General features: G+C 37.7%; 1 protein-coding gene across 2 annotated transcripts in view; it reads left to right on the plus strand.

Annotated features, from left to right (window-relative positions):
* uxs1 (UDP-glucuronate decarboxylase 1) overlaps positions 1 to 22,281 on the plus strand; it is a 39,298-nt gene that overhangs the window by 14,886 nt on the left and 2,131 nt on the right. For both annotated transcript variants that reach the window (XM_040148332.1, XM_040148333.1), the window contains 8 exons: positions 2,530 to 2,634; positions 3,642 to 3,701; positions 4,554 to 4,675; positions 12,820 to 12,939; positions 13,577 to 13,620; positions 20,893 to 20,953; positions 21,099 to 21,156; positions 21,756 to 21,859. In XM_040148332.1, the coding sequence (XP_040004266.1) occupies positions 2,530 to 2,634; positions 3,642 to 3,701; positions 4,554 to 4,675; positions 12,820 to 12,939; positions 13,577 to 13,620; positions 20,893 to 20,953; positions 21,099 to 21,156; positions 21,756 to 21,859 (674 nt within the window). The remainder of the gene's footprint in view (positions 1 to 2,529; positions 2,635 to 3,641; positions 3,702 to 4,553; positions 4,676 to 12,819; positions 12,940 to 13,576; positions 13,621 to 20,892; positions 20,954 to 21,098; positions 21,157 to 21,755; positions 21,860 to 22,281) is intronic.

The following is a 22,281-nucleotide window of genomic DNA, read 5'->3' on the forward strand; positions in this document are numbered from 1 at the left end:
ATTTATTCTATATATTGCATTTAGTATTTGTATATTGATTTCATAGAGGCTACTTAGTGTTACTTTCAGTTTTAGTCAGAGTTTAAATTTATTAGTTTGAGTTCAAGAATGTAACTCTAATTGTAATGATCTTTATTTTCATCCTGCCATTTTCCTGTCATTGTGTCTGAAATGTTAGTCCTGTACATGCATGAGTTTGAAAAGCCAATGAGTTACACGTATACATGACCAAGAAATCGGCTTGCCTAGTAGAAGCGAACCTCAGGATGTGGTATTTCTTTAACTCTAGAATCACTCTACCTTTAAGTACTTCCTTTATCACTCATTATAAATTCTGTCCAAACCTCCGTACCCAAACAGAACCATCAGTGAAGGCCATACTACTTGTGATCATTTTTGAAAAGGGGTATTGCAGGTGACAAAGACTATATATGGGATGTAACATGACAGAAAAAAATCTCCGTCCAGGATATTTTGATGCCTTTGGTGAACTCTACATTGTATTGAAAAGACTAGGTCAAAACCTAGTACATGGCTGGACCAAGACCAAGACCAAGAAAGTTAAATATAGAAATGGGCACAGGTTTAGCTTAAAGCTTGAAACTCTGCTTTGATAAACCTTCCATTCCTCTATTTATCTTTACTGGAAAACAGCCTATTCTTCCAAAATAGTGACCTCACAATATTATATCCTGGGCTAATCCAAGCATTTTTTATGCTGCATATTATGCGTATAAAGCCTGATCCCTTTCTGATCTTTTGTTTGTTTCAGCAGCCAAAAACACCCTGTTGAGCTCTGTAAGACTCAGACACTACAGGTGGTTTAGGGGGTGGATGTGGGGTTCATGAAACGCTGTATGAAACAGCGGTGGCAGCAAGTGATAACAGCAGAATTTTCAGATCCCAAGTGCAAGACCAGGCATGGCAGAGCCAAAGAGTAAGCTGAGGGTTGATGGCTCAGATGATCCCAACCAACTGCAAAGAGATAAAGAGATAGGTTATGACCTTGTGTGAATTTAGTGCACTTGAGTTGTCAGCCTTGAAGTAGCTCACGGGCTCGAATCCAGTTTATGGTAAAAAGACATTGGACGGCCCCATTAGAATAATGCAATGTATGGACAGTGCTAGCGATGGTAAATGGTAAGTGGACTGCGCTTATATAGTACTAACTCATAAGCGCTTGACACTGCATGCCACATTCACCCATTCTCATACACATCAAGGCATCCCATGAAAACACACACTAGCACATACTAATGTCACTGGGTTCAATATCTTGCCCAAGGACATTTCGACTGACCCAATTAGTGGATGACTCGCTCTACATCCTGAGTCGCTCTACCTCCTGAGCCACAGACCACCTTGATGCACCGATTTTATTGATTGAAATCACCCATTCGTGACCAATTTACATTAAATGTAGTTACTTATATAAAAAATTCTGTCATACACATCATCTGGCATTCAAGCTGCATATCGACTCAAGCTGCACAGCGTCAGCATTAAATTGTAAATAAGCGTAAGGTTCCACAGGCACCGAAAGACAAGCTATGAAAATCCTTGATTCTAGTGAACAGGTGGAAGGAGTCTTGCCAACATGAAAATGACTCGTCACCCCATGATGTCCAGTTTCAGTCCTTTGAGTTATATCCTTGTATTTAGTAGAAAAAAGAAATTACAAATAAAACCTGAAAATATAGATCACTTCAAAAAGCAAGCTAACAACAGCTTGGAGACTTCCTGCAGTTTCTCATTGCATGAATATCTGAATAAGCTACGAAAGAGAAAATGTTTTGAGTCATGAAGCAGGAGGTCAAGACTTCAAAAGGTGTTGAAATTCACCCTGGAAAAAAAAAAGGAATCAAGTGGTGGAATGGAGTTTAGAAAATGGGTAAATGATGAAGAGTGCTAGAGAATATGTCAGAGATAAGAGAGGAAGCAGAACTTACTGAAGACATAAAGGGCGATTAGACCTAGTTGTATAGGACAAGCACAAAGCTCATGTGCCTGACTAATACTTTTACGCCTAAGCACATAAAGTTTGTTCAACTTATGATCAGTTTTATTTGAGCTACTATAGTCAGAAATTCAAATTCACTCAATAACTATATAGTATAAAGTAGTGTGTCACCTTGTACCGATTCCCTTGTTATTCATTTAGTGTGCCAAGAGAGAGGGTTCAAATTCCTTCGCCCTGAGCTTCACCCAAATATAAGCTACTTGTCTTTCTTCGGGAGTGGACATGGGACAGTAGGCAGACACATTTCTGTCTGAATCATACTCTTTTGGCTTGAATCTGCTGTATTAATCCAGCATGTTTTTTGTATTTTTTTTTTCTATATAATGTCTTGTCTCGTTATGCAATACACCTCCAAGGCTGGTTATCAGTTGTACAAGTTCAAGGTTCCAAAAGTTGCAGCATTTAGAAAATGAAATACAGAAAGCATTCAGTTGCACTGTCACTACATTTTACTGGAACAAATGTTCATTTCAAGGTGAGATGATTTATTATTCTCCTGTTCTTCACAGTGGACCAAATCTATCACCTGGCATCTCCAGCCTCTCCTCCCAACTACATGTATAATCCCATCAAAACTCTCAAGACCAACACCATTGGCACACTTAACATGCTTGGTGAGTATGTAAGTGCATACTGCTGACTGAGTTCATAAAATGGTAGGATACGTCTCAAAAACAAGGCTTTATATGAAATGTTCATAAGACTTTATCTTGTTTTTCTTTTCTTAAGAGCATTGTAATAAATTTGTGATGTATCATTTTTAATGCAGAAATAAAATAAAATCAGTTTAATAAATCACAAAATACTTTGATATATAAACTGGTTTCAAGTTTTCAAGGAAAATTCTTTGGATCTTCGAGATTTGGTCTGTAATAATGTGTTTTTACGAAGTGTTCTGCTTGTAGTGTGGGGCAAAAGCCGGCAGAATCCTATATTTAATAAATAATGAAATTGATGAGAAGATTAGGCGTGAGAAGCGGAGACATGCTTCCATCTCGCTAACAATGGTCATTAAGCTTTCAACCCTGAAATAAGCTCTAAAATCCATAATTTATACAGTCTTGTAGAAAACCAAGGACTCTCTTCTTCCTTCATATTATTTTCCAACTCACTACTTTCGGTCAGCAGCGCCACCACAACCTCTTGTGTACCAAATAGAGCAATTGTTAAAGAGTCATATGTTTGAATCCGAATACCAGTACTTTAAGAGAAAGATGAAGCCAGCAATATTACAGGTTCCATGTCTGAAAAGGGGCAGTGAGATGGTTGAGACGCCAACCATAAACCAAAACGTCTCTGGTTCATTTCTTGTTTGATTTAATTTCTTGTTTCAGAGTTAGTGATAGCGATTATTGAGACCGTATTCAGATAAAGTATTTCCAAACCACTGTATGAATATTGATGTAAACCTTATATTCAGGTGTTGTGAAGGAAGAGGAAAAAAAATCAAGCACTGGGTATTGTTAAAAAAGACTAATTTTGTAGATTGTGCAGCTGCAGTGGTACAGTATGTGTTGTCTTACTTCTTTCTAATCTGTGTATTTACTCAGGTTTAAGGCCACGGTTTGATTTCATGTGTTTCTTACAAAAGAAGACTGTTCTGATTATGTTTTTCTCTTAGGTCTGGCCAAACGTGTCGGCGCCAGACTTCTCCTGGCTTCTACCTCAGAGGTTTATGGAGGTAAGAAAGATGCCTCCTGCTCATTATGTGTTCTTTTCATAATAGGATTGAACCGGTGCTGGTTCTCCTTTCTAGTAACTTTATAAGCAAATGGTTAACTTTATGGACATCTTTAGACAGGATACTCAGTGGATGTGTAGTAACATTGTGTGAACAGAAATGTATTTTTGTGAACCATCCAGCAGCCCTCAGAAAAATACAGTTTAGACTGTTGCAGCAACCACATGCCAAGCTAAATGTTTTTTTATTCAAAACAGTGTGTCTTTTTTGTTTCCACTTTTGGTTTTTTTAAACACTAATTATTGATTATGTGCTAAACCTTTCACAAAAAAATCCTGCATTACATTTAAGACACAGTAAAAAATTTTAAGAGGCCAGCTGCCTGCTACATGTGGCCCTCTTTGTGGTCATTTTTTGTGTGTTTTATTGTATCCAGTGACACGTGGACCACTGCACAAGTGTAAAGTGATGATTTGTTCAAGTGTCTGTTTTCAGCAGCACAACAATTATCGGTAGTGTTGTTTAAGAAGCAGCATTTATGACCCTAAATCAGTGTCTCTTATGACAGAACAAATTGAAATAATTGTGCAATCAAATCACACAGAGAGTGTCATAAGTGACTAGAGGGTTTTATCCTGAAAACCAATCAAAGTACATACTTGAACCTAGCTCTGAAGGCTATTGATTCTTTAGAGTATTGTACCAGTTAAGGTGTTGAGACTGCAAGGTGACATACTGCAAGATGGGAAGCATGCTACTCCAAATCAACTTTGTTTGATTCTCCATGCAGAAAACTGAATCCTTTAGCTTTAAAAATGTTCCTGAAATGTTTTTTAAATCTTTGTGTTCCAGATCCAGAGGTACATCCACAAAATGAGGAGTATTGGGGGCATGTGAACCCTATTGGTCCTCGAGCATGCTACGATGAGGGGAAACGTGTAGCAGAGACTATGTGTTACGCCTACATGAAACAGGTATCATCACTATAATTCTACAGCAAGGGTTTAAAGATATAACAGGCTTGATGTAGTTGTATTTGTCTTACAAACAAGACAACTACGTTTTTTTTTTCTGTTATGACTTGATTGACACCACCCTTTGATGATCAGATATGACTGACTTCTCTTGCCTTTCCTTCAGGCAGATGATATTTATTTATCTGCCTCGTCTCCTGCTCCTCCTCAGCTGCCCATTATTTTTTTCACACTTAGTGGGAGAAATCTTGGAAATGGCAGGCTTTCAATATCCATCTGTCAGTCGTTAGTGTAGAGGGACAGGAATATCACACGTTACATCTTTTGCCCAGTCATGTAATCAAAATTCATTAAAATTTAAAAAGTGATGAGTCTAGGTTATGTAGTAGATGAAAAAGCATGTCCAACCTGCTTTTCAGACAGAGGGCAAACATAAAGGTGACAAACCACGTATATATGTCAATGGATCTCTGATTGCCGGTTGACATGATGCTTTTAAACTAAATTTTACTAACCAAGTCAGACCATGATCATATACAAGACATTTTTTGTTAGGATTTTATCTTTACTGATATTGATAATGGTTTTGCTTATTGATACCGATATAGGGGCTCTTATGCAAATAGACTAAATCTAAATAAGACTATAGAGGAGCTATAGACAGTAGTAAGTGAATGGCAGTAGATAACTGTGGCCATATCATCGCTTTTTGTGACTGATGTTAGAGACAGCTTGACTAAAATTTATAATTGGATTCACCAGTGCTTTATTTATTCTGTGCCAGGTGATCATGGCATCCTCTTCCTGAAGTATAATAAATGAGTATTGCACAGATAGGAGTTTGCAGATGTTTACCCTAATGTTACACATTGAATATAATGCTGCAGCAACTTCAAAAAGCTTTTATGTGGTGAGAATTGGTCTTTGTATGCTTCTTGATTAACATTCACTTGGAGGGGGAATGTGTGGGCATGTATGTACTTTATGTAAATGTGCTTTTGTGATCGATCGCAGTGAATGGCTGCCTAAGCTGCACATGGCATACGTACAGGATGAACGATTAAGCGTTCTCTTCCAGATGTTGACCTGTTATTTATATATGTGCACTGTCCTTCAAAGACATGTAACACATTAGATTTAATTAAGCATTTTCCTACACATGGAATAAATTCAAGAGAAGAGAGCTGCTTCATTTAACAGCAAGAAGACCTTTAGACCATACAGCTAGTAAGCGTTAGCTAATGTTAATGTTGGTGTTGTAACATATATTGGGTGTGTACTATAGCATTGTCTTACCCTGGCATGTATTTGACTCATTTATATTATTATATGCATCACAGCTGCTTACCAACAATTAACATCAAGCCAGGGGAAGTGCACAGGCGGCAAATATGTTCTCATTATTTTGCCAGTGTTATTGCCGTTACATGCAACACGTGTTGTGCACATACATTTTTATTCATTGTGTCACACAAGTCAGACCACTCCACCAAGCATTTTTAACCTTTCCCTCTTAACTACAGTCCACAGCTTTGTGATATTCTTTTACACACACACACACAGACACACACACAGACACACACACACACACTCACACTCACACTCACACTCACACTCACACACACAGATACATACATATACACATACACTGGTCAACCAGGGGTTAGAGACAAGTCCCACACCCACAGGCTATTCTCGAATGTCTGTCCCTCTAATCAAACAGTTTTTTTCAGGTCTCTGAGAAAGTTACCCTCAATTTTTTGGGTGAGAGGGTTGGGTTTAATTGGAATGTCTACCACCCACAGGGCTCTACACTTACAAGTTTTAAGGGGTACTTGTGACACTCTAGTGTCAATAGAAATCATCACTTCTTTTTTAAGGGGACAACATTAATGCATTTTGAAACATTAAACATACATTATCCACATTATGCAGGAGAAGGGTGACTTAAATAAGAGATTTTTTGGAAGTTTATGATTTAGTTTCATGATTTAGTAATCATGACCAAAGGACAGGGATTTGTTGTGCTTCACTAATTCATCTGTTTTCAAATGTAGATTTCTGACCATAAAGGTGAAAGAGTCTGTTCATTTCTTTTTAGGCTTTCAAATCAAGTTAGATGTAGCCTTGGCCGGGAACATCTACACATCTCATTTTCGGGTAACAGGTTAATCAGTGTTCACAACCTGTAGATACAACCTGAAAATATAATGCGATGAGCAGCTTAATATGAAATGTAAAATATGAAAAAGCATTTTCAAGTGGTGGGAAATTTTACTTTGTGGCTTACCACAAATGTAACGGTAATTTTTATTACTCATAGTCCGATGTTTTGATTCCCTCGTTGTGAAGTTCTGCTTCATCCTCTGGCTTTTCCTCTGATGAGTCTTTGATAGAATTTGCTGAATCTGATGTTTCAGCAGCAGCGGGAACCATGTGATCCTCAAGAGGTAGCCAACCTTTTGATGTGCTGGGCACAACTTTGATGCTTATACCTGATGCAGAAAATGCTCCAGCATTGGGTATTACCGGTTGTACTTGAATTTGTCCAGCTTTCGACTGACTAGGCATAAAGGACATGCTTTTCTTCATCATCATCAGACTTTGAGTCTGATATGTGTTCCTTGGTTGACATGTTCCGATCACCATCTGAAATATTAACCATTTAGGAATAACAGCCATTTTAAAACATTGTCCTTTATTTTCAGAGGTTCAAAATTAATTGGACAAACCAACATAATATACGGATTATTTTTAATACCTGGATGAAAATCCTTTGCAGTCAATGAATTTTCCTCCCTTGAGATGCTTTGCCAGGTCTTTACTTCAGCCACCTTCAGTTGCTGCTTGTTTGTGGGTCTTTCTGCCCTCAGTTTTATCTTCAGTAAGTGAAAATCATACTCACTGGGTTAAGGTCAGGTGACAGACTTGGCCATTGAAGAATATTTAATTTCTTTGCCTTGAGAAGCACTTGGGTTGTTTTCGCAATATGGTTCTGGTCCTTATCCTTCTGTACTGTGAAGCACTGCCCCATCAGTTTTGCAGCATTTGGCTGAATTTGAGCAGATAGAATAGGCCTATATGCTTCAGAATTCATCCTGCTACTTCTATCAGCAGTCACAACATCAATAAACACTAATGACTCAGTTCCATTGGTGGCCAGAGAGAGACCAGGACAAAAATTGGACTTCAGCGTTATGCTGTTTTAGCATGCAGGTCCACTAACACCAACTGTTACTTACAGTTTTCAGGTGATTTACCAAACTTGTTGATTTGTGATATGCTGGTTTCCTTTGGCATATTTGGCACTCAACTTTTTGGGGGTCATCTTCACAAAATTGGAGGTTAATACAGATGCTCGAACTTTTCGACATCTTGCTGGCATAGTTGTAACTCATAAGCCTGTCAAGTGGTCATGTGTCTCCGTCCCAGTGTCAGTGCTGATAACGTTAGGTGATATGTGTATGTGGCAGAGTACATGTATTTTACTACATCATCTAACAATGTGAATAACTGTATTTAATGCAGTAAAACCCATGTTCACAATATACAGTGTTTATGTATGTGAAGTGTTGTATGGTTAGAGCATTTCCTTTATGAGAACTATCAATTCCTAATGGGAAATTTTGACCACCTTGCACCTCCACGGACAGTCTGAGTCATCATAATTATAGGTGATCTCCTTTCCTGGACTTTAGTCTCGTATTGCAAACAAACATAGGTCGTCATTTACAAGTTTTCCAAGTGACCCATCCTCTTTTGCCGCATCAACACAACAAAAGTAGAGGTAACACGTAATTACAAATCATTTATAGTTGGGCAATATAAATTACCCTGACTTGAGAGTCTTCTATCAACCATTATTTATGTTTAGTAAATCAAAAGCAATGTGCCATTTAATTCCAATTAGACGAAGCAATGGCATATAATATGCACAACCACAGTTTTCCAATAAATGAAACTCGAACATGAACACCTTAAGGCTGTCATGGTAGAGTCTGTCTCTTCTCACATTCTTGCTTATTAGTTCACCTTGATATTCTAAAGGGAAGTCTCCTTTTTCAAATGGAGCAGAAGTTAAGATACCACGACCTAGTAAATACACACAACAAATAAGTGTAAGGTTTCATATTTAAAGTTTAATTGTAATTAAACATTCAGATTGCATCCTCCTTTTGAATAATGCATACTTGCCATTGCATGTTTTCCTATGTAATTTTATTTTCCCACCCAAGGTGGGCGAAGACCCGCCCGTTCCCTGCCTACGATTGGCTAGTACTCGTCTTCGTTGGTTGGGTTGGTTAGATTTAGGCATGAAAAATGTGATGATTGGTCATGGTTAGGGTAAGAAGTTCAGGGTAAGCCATTCAGAGGCAGGATAGGGGCGGGTTTTCGACTTCGTCAGGTAGGAAAAAAAATAATGCTGTTTTCCTAGCATGTGTCAAAAGCTTGAATTACCAAAGAATATGATTGTCAGGAATATTATGTTCATTTGTGGGACAGGCATGATGAGAGCTGTGAAAAAATAGTAATCTACATTTTTTTTATTTGACCCTCCTTAACAAGATATTGTTTTATCAACTTCAATTAGTTCATAACATATAAAAAAGGAGCAGTATGGCCCTCCCGCCCCTCTAATAAACGTTTGCCAAATGGTAGCCAAACAGCTTTACAGTTCAAGAACACATTAGAAGAATTATGCCTGTACTGTGCATGATTCGCTCCCACAAAGACTAACAACACACTTTCCCCCACAGAAATAGGCTAGCGGGGGTCTGCATATGTACTATTAACAGGAGGAGGATTATGTTTGCTAGGCGGGACCACATTCAGATTGAATGTCAACCTGTCTCCCACTGCTTCAGCGTTACATATTGTCTGACAGTGTACAAAATCAAAGACAACATGAGACAGTTTCTCTAACTAAACCAACTCCAGTAACACCATTATCCTTAGTCTCTGCCTTTCATCTTCCTTCTCTCACTGTCTCCTTTATTAACTTTAGCCTACCTCAATAATGACTTTACACTAATGACAATATAACCATTATTTGATTATCTGGTGTGTGATGTGACCTCAGTAGGGGTATAATTATGTTCAAGGCCCTTTAAATTTGGATTCTACGGTCTATATGATTGAAATTATGACATTAACAAGAACCCGGGCTGGGGATGTTATCACTGCAGTGCTTCTGACATCAGATCAGTTTCTTATTGTTTTATTATTATTCAAATAACTAACAACAAGCAGCTAACTAGCCGGACCCAGACTTGAAAAAACTACACGTTCAGGGAAATCAACATCAATTTTATCATTCTTAAAAAAAAAAAAAAATCAACCAACCAATTCAACAAAAAATCATAGTCTGATCTTTGGAAAATTGTCCATTGCATCACACAATGCTTAGTTAGCAGTCTCTGGTTTATCGGTTGCTATAGAAACAGTGTTCACAATTAATTCCAGCCCCTGTCATCTGGTAATACACTGCACCAGATACCAGTCGATTTTGTTACCCCTTACTTTTGCACGTTGATAGGTTCCTTATACCAATTATTATGAGCCAGATAACCTCTGTGGAAACCATTGTCATTTTACATATTTAGTTATGTACACTAGGAGACCTACAAAAACACTGTATGTATCACGTTCAAGAAATTACATGAATTCCTCAAAGTTACTCACTGGTATTGATGTTATCCCTGCCAACCATCCCGCTTCGCTGATGTGGGTGCACATCTTTATAGGGAGATCTAGATCGACTACACCTCAATGCTATTTTGCCCATTTTACAGCTGTCCCAATACTTGATATACCTGGGGTACTTAAAATGATATCTCTTAGGCTACAAAAATTAATTTTTTTCCACAAAAACCAAGACTTAACAAGGAGGTACAGCTCCAATGTACAAAGAAAACAGACACCTGTTGCTTTCACTGTCCTTAAATATGAAAGAGCATACCATAATACGTCACCTAGATTACCTTTTCTGAAAGACTATCACAAGTTTCTAATTAGCTGCCTCACACTGCCTCATCTCCCCCAGCCTAAACTGAGGCCACTGCAGCTAGCTCTCCTACCGAATGCTATCAAATACAAGCGACCAGTGGGGAGGAGCATAATCCAACCAGTTCAGCATAGACCTATGCACCGACATGATTTTAAACATGGCGGCCAAATAATTCAAAATAGACATATGGGATTTATTGCATTTTACACCAAACACATATACTACATATAAGTTACTGTTACTTGTAAAACCATGTGCTCAAGCAAAAAGCTACTATATTTACAAATGTTTTTGCTTACATGTATATTTTTAATCCTCAAGTGAGGCCATGCCACTGCTTTCAACAGGCCATATTTAATTTTAAAATAGTGGACGTCTGGGTGGATGTTGGGGCTTATGGCGTGTAGGTATTGCCCACATGCACAAACAGGCCAGTCAAAAGGAAGCCTGCTAAATGTGTGTATTTCGTGTGTATCGAAAATGTGTATGAAAGTGCAATTCTGCCACGGCCAGTAGAGTGCGCTGTTCTGTACACTGGGATACACTCAAAATCAAATCAAGTGGTAAAAAAAAAGGACTTTCAAAGAAAAGAGAAAATATGTTATTTAACCATTAAAAATACAGATACACTGTCCAAAACTCAATACACACACACACACACAAACACACCTTCGAAGACTCTTTTATCATGTTGTCCTCATTGTGTCTTTGTGCCTCACTCTAGTGAATGTATTTGCGGGGTTGTGTCCATTGAATTTAATGTGCCACGTTTCCAAGTGAACAATCTACATAGTTCTCATGTTTTTGTTCATGTTGTATGAGCTAAAATCGGCCCATATCCCATCTGAAGTAGTATGTATTGACACACGAAGCTGACTTAAGAAGGCCATGGATTTTTTAAAAGACAGGGATTGATCTTTGGGATCAATGTGTGTTTTCATGATGTAGTTGGCTTCATTTATTCATTATATGTTGGAGAGTGTGTATATATGTAAGGAGAGCCTAGTGTCATACTTGCCTGGCAAATATTTTGACAAGACATCAATTTAATTTCCTCTGACACATTCTCACATAATGCTACTAATTGTGCTTCACATGCAAAGAAAAAGAATATTACTATAACACTTAATGGTCGACTGTATGTAGGAAATGCTTTTTTAGGAAAGGGAGCATATGACACACAGTTATTGCTATGCCCTTTAAATATGACACCATATAGACTAGTTCTAGCTCTGTAGAGAAATGCCCATTCATCTAGAAGGGTCAAATCTGTAAAATAGGCCACAGTTGCTGGTTAATCAATGGTCCCCTGTTGTCCCAGGTTAGATGTTAAAAGGTAACCTAAAGATCAAATAAAAATCACTTTAGTTGCAAAGTTAACATGTATAGACTATAAACTGTATGGATCGTAAAAATGATGGGTGGAAATTGTACAGTACCCTTCCAGTCCTTGATAAAAAGTCAATAACATTTTTATAGAGAGAAATATTCCGAATGAGTGATTGAAAGTTTGTGTTTAAGCCTTGTTTCAGGTTCCCCTGCAACTGATAAATAAATCCTGTAATGATACAGTTTTGCACAAGTGCAGTTTTGATATTGAAAGCATCTGATATTATGAGTTACATATGTCAGCAGACGAATAGCACGTATGTAGTTTCTGGTACATTTTACTGTCAAACAGCAAGAATTGCATCCATGCTGCTAATTTTCTTTTGTGAGGGGACTCCTTACTGCACATTTGTGGTTTGGGACTATGTAGCAATCAGCTGATTTCTCACAACTCGCAATAACTAATGTATTGGTGTAGTCCAGATTAGTATTATTACTACTAGTAGGTGCCAAATCTGTTTGAGCTATGTAATTTGTGTGTACATATTAATTCAATGGTACAAAATACAAAGTTTTCTCCAGCAATACTTGGAAATATTAATACCTGCCAAGCTCTGTATTTTCCCTAAAGAATAATCAATATATTATATGATATATAATTCTTACAAAAAGATGTACAATGTGCTATAAGAGAGTAGCAAGAGAGTAAAATGCAGGATGTTAAAAGAAGTAATGAATCATTAAAAATATGAAAATGAAGGCACCACAGAGTTTGAAAATTATTAACAACTTTCTTTTTTGCTCACAGGAAGGAGTTGAGGTGAGAGTGGCAAGAATCTTCAATACCTTTGGCTCCCGAATGCACATGAACGATGGACGTGTTGTCAGCAACTTCATCCTGCAGGCTCTACAGGGAGAACCTCTCACTGTACGCGTTTGAAGCTTTCTCACATTGGTCATTAGGTCCTTGAGATAAACCTCTGTAAACATTAGCCTCTTTGTTTTCATCTCTAGCACTTTGAGGATGTACATACAAGATTAGCCTCAGTGAGATTGATGATTGATTACTGCTGAAGTATGCACCTTAGTTCGTATGAAAGCATATGATTACCCTGGCACTCCTGTTAAATTGAAGATTTTAACTGAAAAGTCAGACACTTTAGTAGTTTGAATCTGGATCCAGGTACTTTTCATTATATTTGATATTTTGAATATGGTTTGATAGCATTTGATTCTGATGTGCTAAGCTGAAAATAGTGTGGCATTGAGAAGTCAAATAGAAAAAAAAATTTACCAGTACTGTACTTGACAGTTTTGTAATTTTTATTTAGATTTTTTAAAATGTAAAAAACACAAATTACAGTGACTGTTTAGTTCTAATAATTTTAACATAATCATGAAAAAAAAAAATCAGGCTTGCTCATAATTTAAAAAAAAAAAACTTTAAGTGTGCTCATTATTAAGTATGTTGTATAGAAAAGTGTTAAGACATGAAAAAACCTATTCATTTTGCATATGAGCATCATGCAGAAATGATAATCAGTTTCCTGTTGTTGTTGTTCTAGGTGTACGGTACTGGTTCCCAAACAAGAGCCTTTCAGTATGTAAGGTAAGACGAGGAACCGTTAACTAATACTAATATATACTTGTTTTGTCTTGTGGAAAATCTTTATTTTTTTGTTGTCTACCCACCAATTAGGAAACAAAACAATACATTCATGATATAATTATTGAATTAATGAATCATGTTAATGATATTACATAATGGCATGACACTTAGAAGTGTCATGCCATTATAAAGAGTGTGGACATGCACACCCACAAGATCTTTGAACTATACAGAAATATGTGTATTTGGCAGGTTAAAAGAGTATTTATTGGTTTGTGTGCAGGTGATCATGAGAATAATTAGATCGCTTGGAGAAAAAAGATCAGATACAAAGAGCATTTGACGCTGTCCTATCTCCAAAAAGCATTCACCTTCTATCCTGTATGATGTCAGCGTTTTTGTAAAAGCAAAGGCCTTTGGGTAAACTGTTCTTTAAGCAAAATTCTCAGAAAACCTGACATGACCTGAGTAAACTCATGATTTCTATCTTTAGACCTGAACTGTTCAGGTCTAAAGATAGATATAGCCTCCACTCCCCACAGTTACGTCTGCTCTTTCTCTGTCAAATTAAATATCAAGCTCAGAAGCATTCTGTTAAAGAGTTTTAATGATCTTAATGTATTTTCTTTTCTTTTGACTGATCAACAGAAATACTTCTCTGCAATATAATTAACTACAAATATAAAATGCAAAAAAATGTAATCAAAATTGTAATTATTTCAATTACTAAATTACTAAGTAATTTCGGAATTAAAATGCACCGGGGAAGAACTTTCGGCGAAAATCACTGTTTTGAAGAGTTTGCACCCCTGATAAATATATTACTAAAATAACAAAACAATTTGCACAAATGATTATAAATTATGTATTGAATTATGAATTTATTTGAACTTAAAGTGATTCAAGCAGCAGAATCATGAATACGAAGAAAATTGTTCATGGAAAAATTAACAGGGAAATATGTTGGAAAATGAAATATTTCTGACAAAGCTGGTCCTCAGGCAGGTCCCAATCCATCGCTAATGTTGAGTCTTCTTTAAATTGCTCTGGTCTTTACGATTACCTCTTAGTGGGGGAACGTTTGTTGAAGTTTGCAGAGGTTGCAGATGTTCAAGCAATATTACACTCAGCAGGGGATGTTGTCTCTCTAGCTACAGGCAGAGTAGAACTGAAAAGGTTTATCTCCAGTTGTCGTCAAGGTCCTCGTCTCACCCCAAACTAACAAAAAATGTGGGAAAATCAGTAGTGCACAGTTGACTGTGACTTCTGTTATTGTGTCACTGCTCTCACCAGCTGACAAAAATCAGAAATTCGATGGCACAAAAAAACTAAAGAATTAGAAAAATGCCTTCCCAGCATACCTCAGATTGCCCATTGTGAAACTGGAAAGCTTATAGTGGAACTTTGAACCTTGATCAATCACTAAAAAATAGTTTGTCATTATGAAACACAGCATAATATATTGTATCTATGACACAGCATATAGAATATAAGATATTAGTGTGTTATGAATGCTTTGTGTGGAGATGAAACTTCTCTAAGCATGCAAGTCTAAAAAAAGAAGCCTCAAAGCTTTAAAAGGTGCAGCTGGTGGTGTCTTTATACGTGTTACATCAAACATCTGAGTCATTCAAATAGAGAGGTTTTCAAAGTTTGACACCCTCTGACCCTGTCACTATACTATACTTTACCTTATGAATGTCTTTGTGAATGATTCCACAATGGTATGGGCCTTTACTGCATTTTTAATGAGTGGTGCAACTCGTTATGAGGCCTCAGTTGCCTCTAACTTCACCTAGTGAAACTCCTTCACCACTCTTTTTTTCTCCTTGAAATGCCTCCGCTGTCTGTGGCACAGGTTGCATGTTATCACTAGCTAGCTTTACTTTACAAATCATACCTTTATGCTGTGGTGAGTCACTTCAGCCACGATAAAACCCAGCTCAAGGTACTACTCAATACAGTGTCGGGCTTCAATGCTTTTGGTATCAAAAATCACTTACTTTTGCTACTTCAGGTACCTTATTGCCTCCATGAGCTGTATATGCGCCACAGCCGCTGCTGCTGCAACTACTTACTGTGCTTGTAATCGTGCCAGATCAGTGGGCCTAACTACAATAACTGACTGCCAGTTATTTTCAGAACGCCAGCATGTACCGGTCCCATTCACCTCACACAGTATTTTTGCCTCATGTCTCTCCCTCTGCGCTCTCTCTTAAATTCTCCCAAGCCTCACGGTTCTAAAACCTCTTGAGCATAGCAACACCAGACTCTTAGAGTTAGTGTGGATTCATACTTTTGTAAAAACATTGGTTCTGTTCTGTTCTGATGGATGGGTGAAATGAACTAGTTCGCAGGATGTGTCATTTGACCAGTGTTGATTGCTGTTCTGAACATCCACACTTGAAGTAAGGGTGAACAGCTTGCCGTTGTAGAGAGGGGGGAGATGCTATGAATTGTGCAAACAGCATACACATCCGGTCAGTCTGTCCTGGAAGGCATTCATAGTGTTGCACCCATTTGTAAGTATGAAAAGGGATACAAGTAATTGTGCAGAATGAAAGTAGTAAGTAATCAATACACAGTAAAACGTGCCAGAAGTTTGGTGAACATTCCTACTAAAGCCCAGTTATCATGTTAAATAAGTTTTGTCTATTTTTGCCGTGCAATGGGTATCAGACTGTACCGTCATAAATCTACTGGGGTCTTTTCTCCATTCTCTAGGAGAATGTCTGCGTAAATCCTCGCGGACAGGTGTGGACTTGCACCATTCTTTAGCCATGACCTAAGTTACCCCTAAGCTTTAATCTTGTTCCCTGTTCTCACCCAGCAAAGAGCAGATACTCAGCAGCTTGAACTGGCCTTATATCTGCATTGTATCTGCTTAGGCTAAACTGCCATGGCTTGCCACACTGTCTTGATACGAAATATCAACTTAAGCTCTGATCCAGGATGGATGCGGACAGTTGTGGACTTGCACACAGACAGGGAAAGTGCACACGCTTCCATACATACATCAGTCGGGGTATGTGCACGCATACGTGTTCCCCACACACATACTAGAAAACATATTAGCGACCTCTGGCAGCAGGAAGAAGAGTTAATTTGTTTGTTGTGTTTTGTTGGGCAAAAAAGTCAAAAAATGAAAACAGTATGTGCAACCGCTGAACAAGAATAGGACCAAGGATGGGAGATATACGGTAAATGTACAGTGCACCTTGGAAGTGTGCTTGAATCCTATCTTTACGCAGGCAAAGAGCAGATACTTAGTGGCGTGACCCAGGCTTATGTCTACTTTGCATCTGCTCGGGTTAAAGTATGATGTCTGACCCCACTGGCTTGATAGGCAACTTCATTTGAATGGCATGGCCTGCTCAGCAGTGCAATTACCATCACTAGTTCAAATAGTCTTACCAATAGCCACTAATTAGCAACCCTCTGGTATTAGAAACTGTTCTTGAATTATAGCCCTTGATCTGTCCTACCAAATTAAGGAACATGGTATTAAAATGAACATGTGAGTGACTAACAACTGGTTGGACATATTATAGAAAGGCACACACCTGTGTATATATGGTCCTATAATTCACACTGCATGTCAAGACAGAATCCAAGCCATGAAGACTAAAGAACTCTCTCTAGACCTCTGTGATAAAATTACTGCATTTAGACGTTTAGAACCACCAGGACTCTTTCTACAGTTGGCTGTCCACCCAAACTGAGTAACTGAGCGAGCAGGGCCTTGGTCAGGGAGGTGATCAAAAGCTCAACAATCAGTCTAACAGACCATCAGAAGTCTGCTGCAAAGAGGGGAGAATCTGCCAGAAGGACGATCATCTCAGCAGCACTCTATCAACCAGGCCTTTAAAGATCGGCTAGACGGAAGCCACTTTGAGTAAAAGTCATATGAAAGGCGGCTTGGAGTTTAACCCTTAACGGTATTTAACCCTCTATGAGACTGTCATTTATTTACGCCAATGAAAACTGCTTAAAAAAAACAAACAAACAAACACACAAACTCTTAACCAAGGATATTATCCCAAATATGTGTCACATTACATCCATTCTAACCAATAAAATCAGAGGTGAAGGAGACGAGAGCACCTGTTGAGTCACATGCTTGAGTAGCGTGATTGTAAGTCCATTTTAAACATAAAATATCTAAAAATATTGCTAGATAGCCCAAACTGTTTTCTAACACTTTTAGTAATTTCATATAAAGATTTCTAAAAATAAGTCTTTAAAACATTTAAAAACTCCAGTTATCTATGACTGACAAAGTCCTATTAAGGGATAAAAATTTTCATAATGACTCCCTCTATTCTTCTATTGTTGTGATATTGAAGACCGGACAGTTTATTCATATATCTTTCTTAGCTTAATGTTTTATGGCAAGGTGAAAGGCATACGCATCTTTTTCCATGTTATGGACATGATGTGTGTAAATGCATGGCTACTGTACCCCAGAGATGGTGACGTGGTAAATCGCACAAAGGCAAACTCAGCCTCAGAGAGTTTAAGGCAGCCATTGCAGCTATTCTCTGCTCAGAAGGCAGAGGAAAAGTCAAACATGGGTAGCCAAGCCATGAAGAATCTCTCCCAAAGCAGCAGAAAAGGAAGAGAGAGCCCCTCCCACATCTAGAGATCAGGCAGGATGGCATCGGCCACTGCCCAATCAACACTGAATAGCAAGGCCAGCGTACAAATGACTACCGCACTGGCCAAACACGAGTGAGGTGCAGGAAATGTGATGTACACCTGTGCTTCACACCAAAAAAAGAGCTGCCTGGATGAGTGACAGATAGATGCATATTTGCAGGGGACATTTCTATCCAGTGAGGAGATTCAGCCTGTTTCATTACATAAATTATCCTTGTATAATAACAAAATTAATAATTCACAGACTTCTATCTTTATCTTTAGAAAGAAAGGTTTGTGAAATAAAATTAATGAGAATATTTCTTAATAAAATATATTCATGGATAATTATGCCATGGTTCATTAATGAATTTTTTTTTTACATTGGGAAATCATGAAAAAATACATACCCTAATGGGATGTAGTCATTTATAAATTATGCCCCCATTATATATTATATAATAATATATTATATAATTTATTATATAAAATATATATTATAATATGTATTAATATATAATTATAATAATAATTATTATTATTATCCTTAATAAGTCCCATAGAGGGTTAAAGGACTCTGAGAGCATGATGAAAATTATTCTCTGTTCTGATGATACAAAAATTTTACCTTATACAATCCCTAAAAGCATATTGGTAAAGCATATTGGTGGCAGCATCATACTATGGGGGTGCTTCTCAGCGGCAGAGACAGGGAGACTGTCAGAACTAAGGGCTGTTCCAGAGCTCCTGAGACTGGGGGCTACAGTTCAGCTTTCAGCACAACAATATCCCAAAACATACAGCCAAGACAAGTGTGCTGTAGTGGCTTTGGGACAAGTCTCTGACTGTCCCCGAGTGGCCCAGCCAAAGCCCAGACATGAACCCAATGGAACATCTGAGGAGAGACCTGAACATGGCAGTTCACAGACACTTCCAATCCAGTCTGATGGAGCTTGAGAGGATCTGCCAGGGAGATTGGAAGAAACTGCCCATATTCAGGTGTGCAAAACTTCAAGATGCTTACCCAAGAAGATTCTGAGCTGTAATTGCTGCCATAGGGGCTTCTACAAAGTACTGAATTAAGGGTCTTTCAGGTTTCATTTTTTAATTTTTAATACATTTGTAAAAATTTTAGAAAACGTATTTTTACTTTGTCATTATGGATTGTTGAGTGTAGATATGAGCTGCAAAAATGGCAATTTTATCAATTTAAAATTTAAACTTCAAGGTAAATTCCATGAATGAACCTTAATTCAGCTGTTGTGCCACTTTTGAGAGTCTCGATGAGTGAGGCAAAGTAATAATTTGACAGGAAGAGCAACATAATCCCAGGAAAATTGTGTTTTTTGTTCTGGTGTACAGGGCCTGATTTTCCATTCAGAATTTATCTAGAACTGCAAGAGGTCTGTTTTGTGTTTGTTTTCGTGGGTGTGTTTATGCACGTCCTTAACTTTAACTACCCCTTCAACCTCTGCAAAGTAGATAAACTAATTTCCTACAAAATCTTGTGAACAGAAAAGGCACTACAGATCTGATCATGTGCAGCTCTCACGACAATATTAAAAGCCAAAGTTTATCCTTTTTAACTACCCCATTTGTATGATGGGGTATGGTTAATAACTAATAATCATTAAAACATTTCCAGTTGTGTAGTGAATGTGTGCATATACTGTATACAGCTGAATACAACAGGCCTGCAATAGATTCTACTTTCATGAAGGTTCCGATGTTCAGTTTTGCTGAACTTGGTGGTCTTTTCGAAGGCTGAGGTTTGTGGTCGTGTTGATTTGTATTGATTTATACGGAGATATATTTCGAATTTTTGGTCTACCCCCCTCCCAATAGGTTTAAATGGGATATACAAAATACATGTATAAATGCATGAATGCAAATTTGACACAGGGAAGAAAGTAGAGCTTATGATGTGGAAATGGTACAGTGTTGGGAATTCGGTTTTTATAGTAAACCAACACCCACTATTCTCCGACCTGTGGCAGGTGAAGCACCTGTCATATCATTATTTCTGTTTGTATGTGCCTTCTGATGTCAAGGTCTAATGCATATTTAGAGAATTGTATTAATGAATGTGTATGTGTGGGCAGGATACGGTACAAACAATGGGAAAACAAGGCAAGATGGACTAATTTAGTCTTTTTTTTTAAATTCCTCAACCACGTTAAAATTATACAGTATGTGTATCGTCTATACCTGTGAATTTTGTTGTAGACATGAAAGTATAAAAATGTAAATATAAAAATAATGTGACTTGGTTGTCTTTCTTTTTGGACTCTTTGTAGTATTGGTTCTGTACACACTATGTTTTCTAATTAGCAAAACTGAAAAAAGACTTAAGAGGGTGTATTATGTTGCGTATGATGTGCAGGAGGAAATGTACACGCTGAAGTTGCCATTTCTCACCTGGCCTTGGAAATTTTTGTTCCACTATGATGATTAGTTAAATAGGAAAGCTATATCGAAAAAATTGTGTGTCTAAGTCAGCTGAGAAATGTATATTTTACACACACACACACACACACACACACACACACACACATATATATATATATATATAGTAAAATTTAAAAGAAGAGAATCCATATCTAATGTCTCTGCTGTGTTTAATTTGTTTTCCAGCGATCTGGTGAATGGCCTGGTTTTGTTGATGAACAGTAACATCAGCAGTCCAGTCAATCTGGTGAGTTCATGTTACCCGGCTGTGTTTCACAAATTGAAATAGAAAAATTAATTCCACATAGTAAGACAGTTTACCTGTGAGTTTTTTGAGTATTAGTTGTGTCTTGCCGACACTGATGTGAGATAAGTTTGACATCTGTTTGCAGGGGAACCCAGAGGAACACACCATATTGGAGTTTGCTCGTCTCATCAAAAGTCTTGTTGGTAAGGTTGATAGATTCATCGAGAAAGTTATCATTGTGAGTGACTGAGATTTCTTGACATACAAATTTATTTATGTCTAAGTGTAGGATTTAACCCCATTATTGTTGTAGGAATAGATGTGTGCCCAGCATTATACTGTACCGTATACACAAATTTTGTCATTCACTGTGAGAGTGACAATTGCTGCAAGGAGAACATTGGCACTGTAAAAATGGCTTTGTTAGATCACAAAATATAAATTTGTCTAACCATACTATAAAATGAGCAGATTAAAGTTCCCTTATTCAGTTTGCTCCAGCTTGTTTTCTCTATGACCAGTCTTTGCTGGCATTGGAAGTGTGGAGGAAAAAAACACAAGCAGCACAAGATTACCAACCGCATTTGTTTTGGTCTCTGTTTGGTATCTCCATACCTAGAGCACGACTGTACTCACGTCAGCTTTAGTAGTCCCTCCAGTTACAGTAGTGTGAAACACTACATTGTGCTTGTGTTTACTCATCAGTGTGGGGTTAAGGGCTCAGGCAAATTTCAGAATAATGATCTGCCCTTCTCCATGTACTTTTGTGATTGACCATTAACACACACACACACACTCACAGTGAGCCAGAGTCAGATCCAGTTCCTTCCAGAGGCCCAAGATGATCCACAGAGGCGAAGACCTGACATCCGAAAAGCCAAGATGATGCTCGGCTGGGAGCCGGTGGTATGTGTGACACACAACAGACTGAAAGGCTCACAGACTGTCACGCATGTCAAACATACTGTATGCTCAGTGGTTTAAATGCTAATTCTTTGATGCTTGTATTGGACCCACCGTAGACACACTAAGAAACACAGATTTGCTTCACTGCTAATGAATGCTGTTTCACTGTAGATTTACAATGACTGAGATGTGCAATCAAGTTCTTTCCCTGCAAGCTTAAACATATTTTATTTAGAAAGATATGGATGAACAAAATCACTATTCAGATAATTGTTACATTAATTAATAACATTAACAGCAAAACAAAAAAAAGGGGAAAAAACCCAATTTCATTGAGTCTGATAATTTTTTGTCCTTTACTGCAACAAAGTCTTAAAAAAAATATGTAAGTAAAAGTATCAGGCTGCGTCATTTCATCATTT

The sequence above is a fragment of the Xiphias gladius genome, chromosome 16, assembly GCF_016859285.1.
Source record: "Xiphias gladius isolate SHS-SW01 ecotype Sanya breed wild chromosome 16, ASM1685928v1, whole genome shotgun sequence".
In the NCBI taxonomy this organism is placed as follows: Eukaryota; Metazoa; Chordata; class Actinopteri; order Istiophoriformes; family Xiphiidae; genus Xiphias; species Xiphias gladius.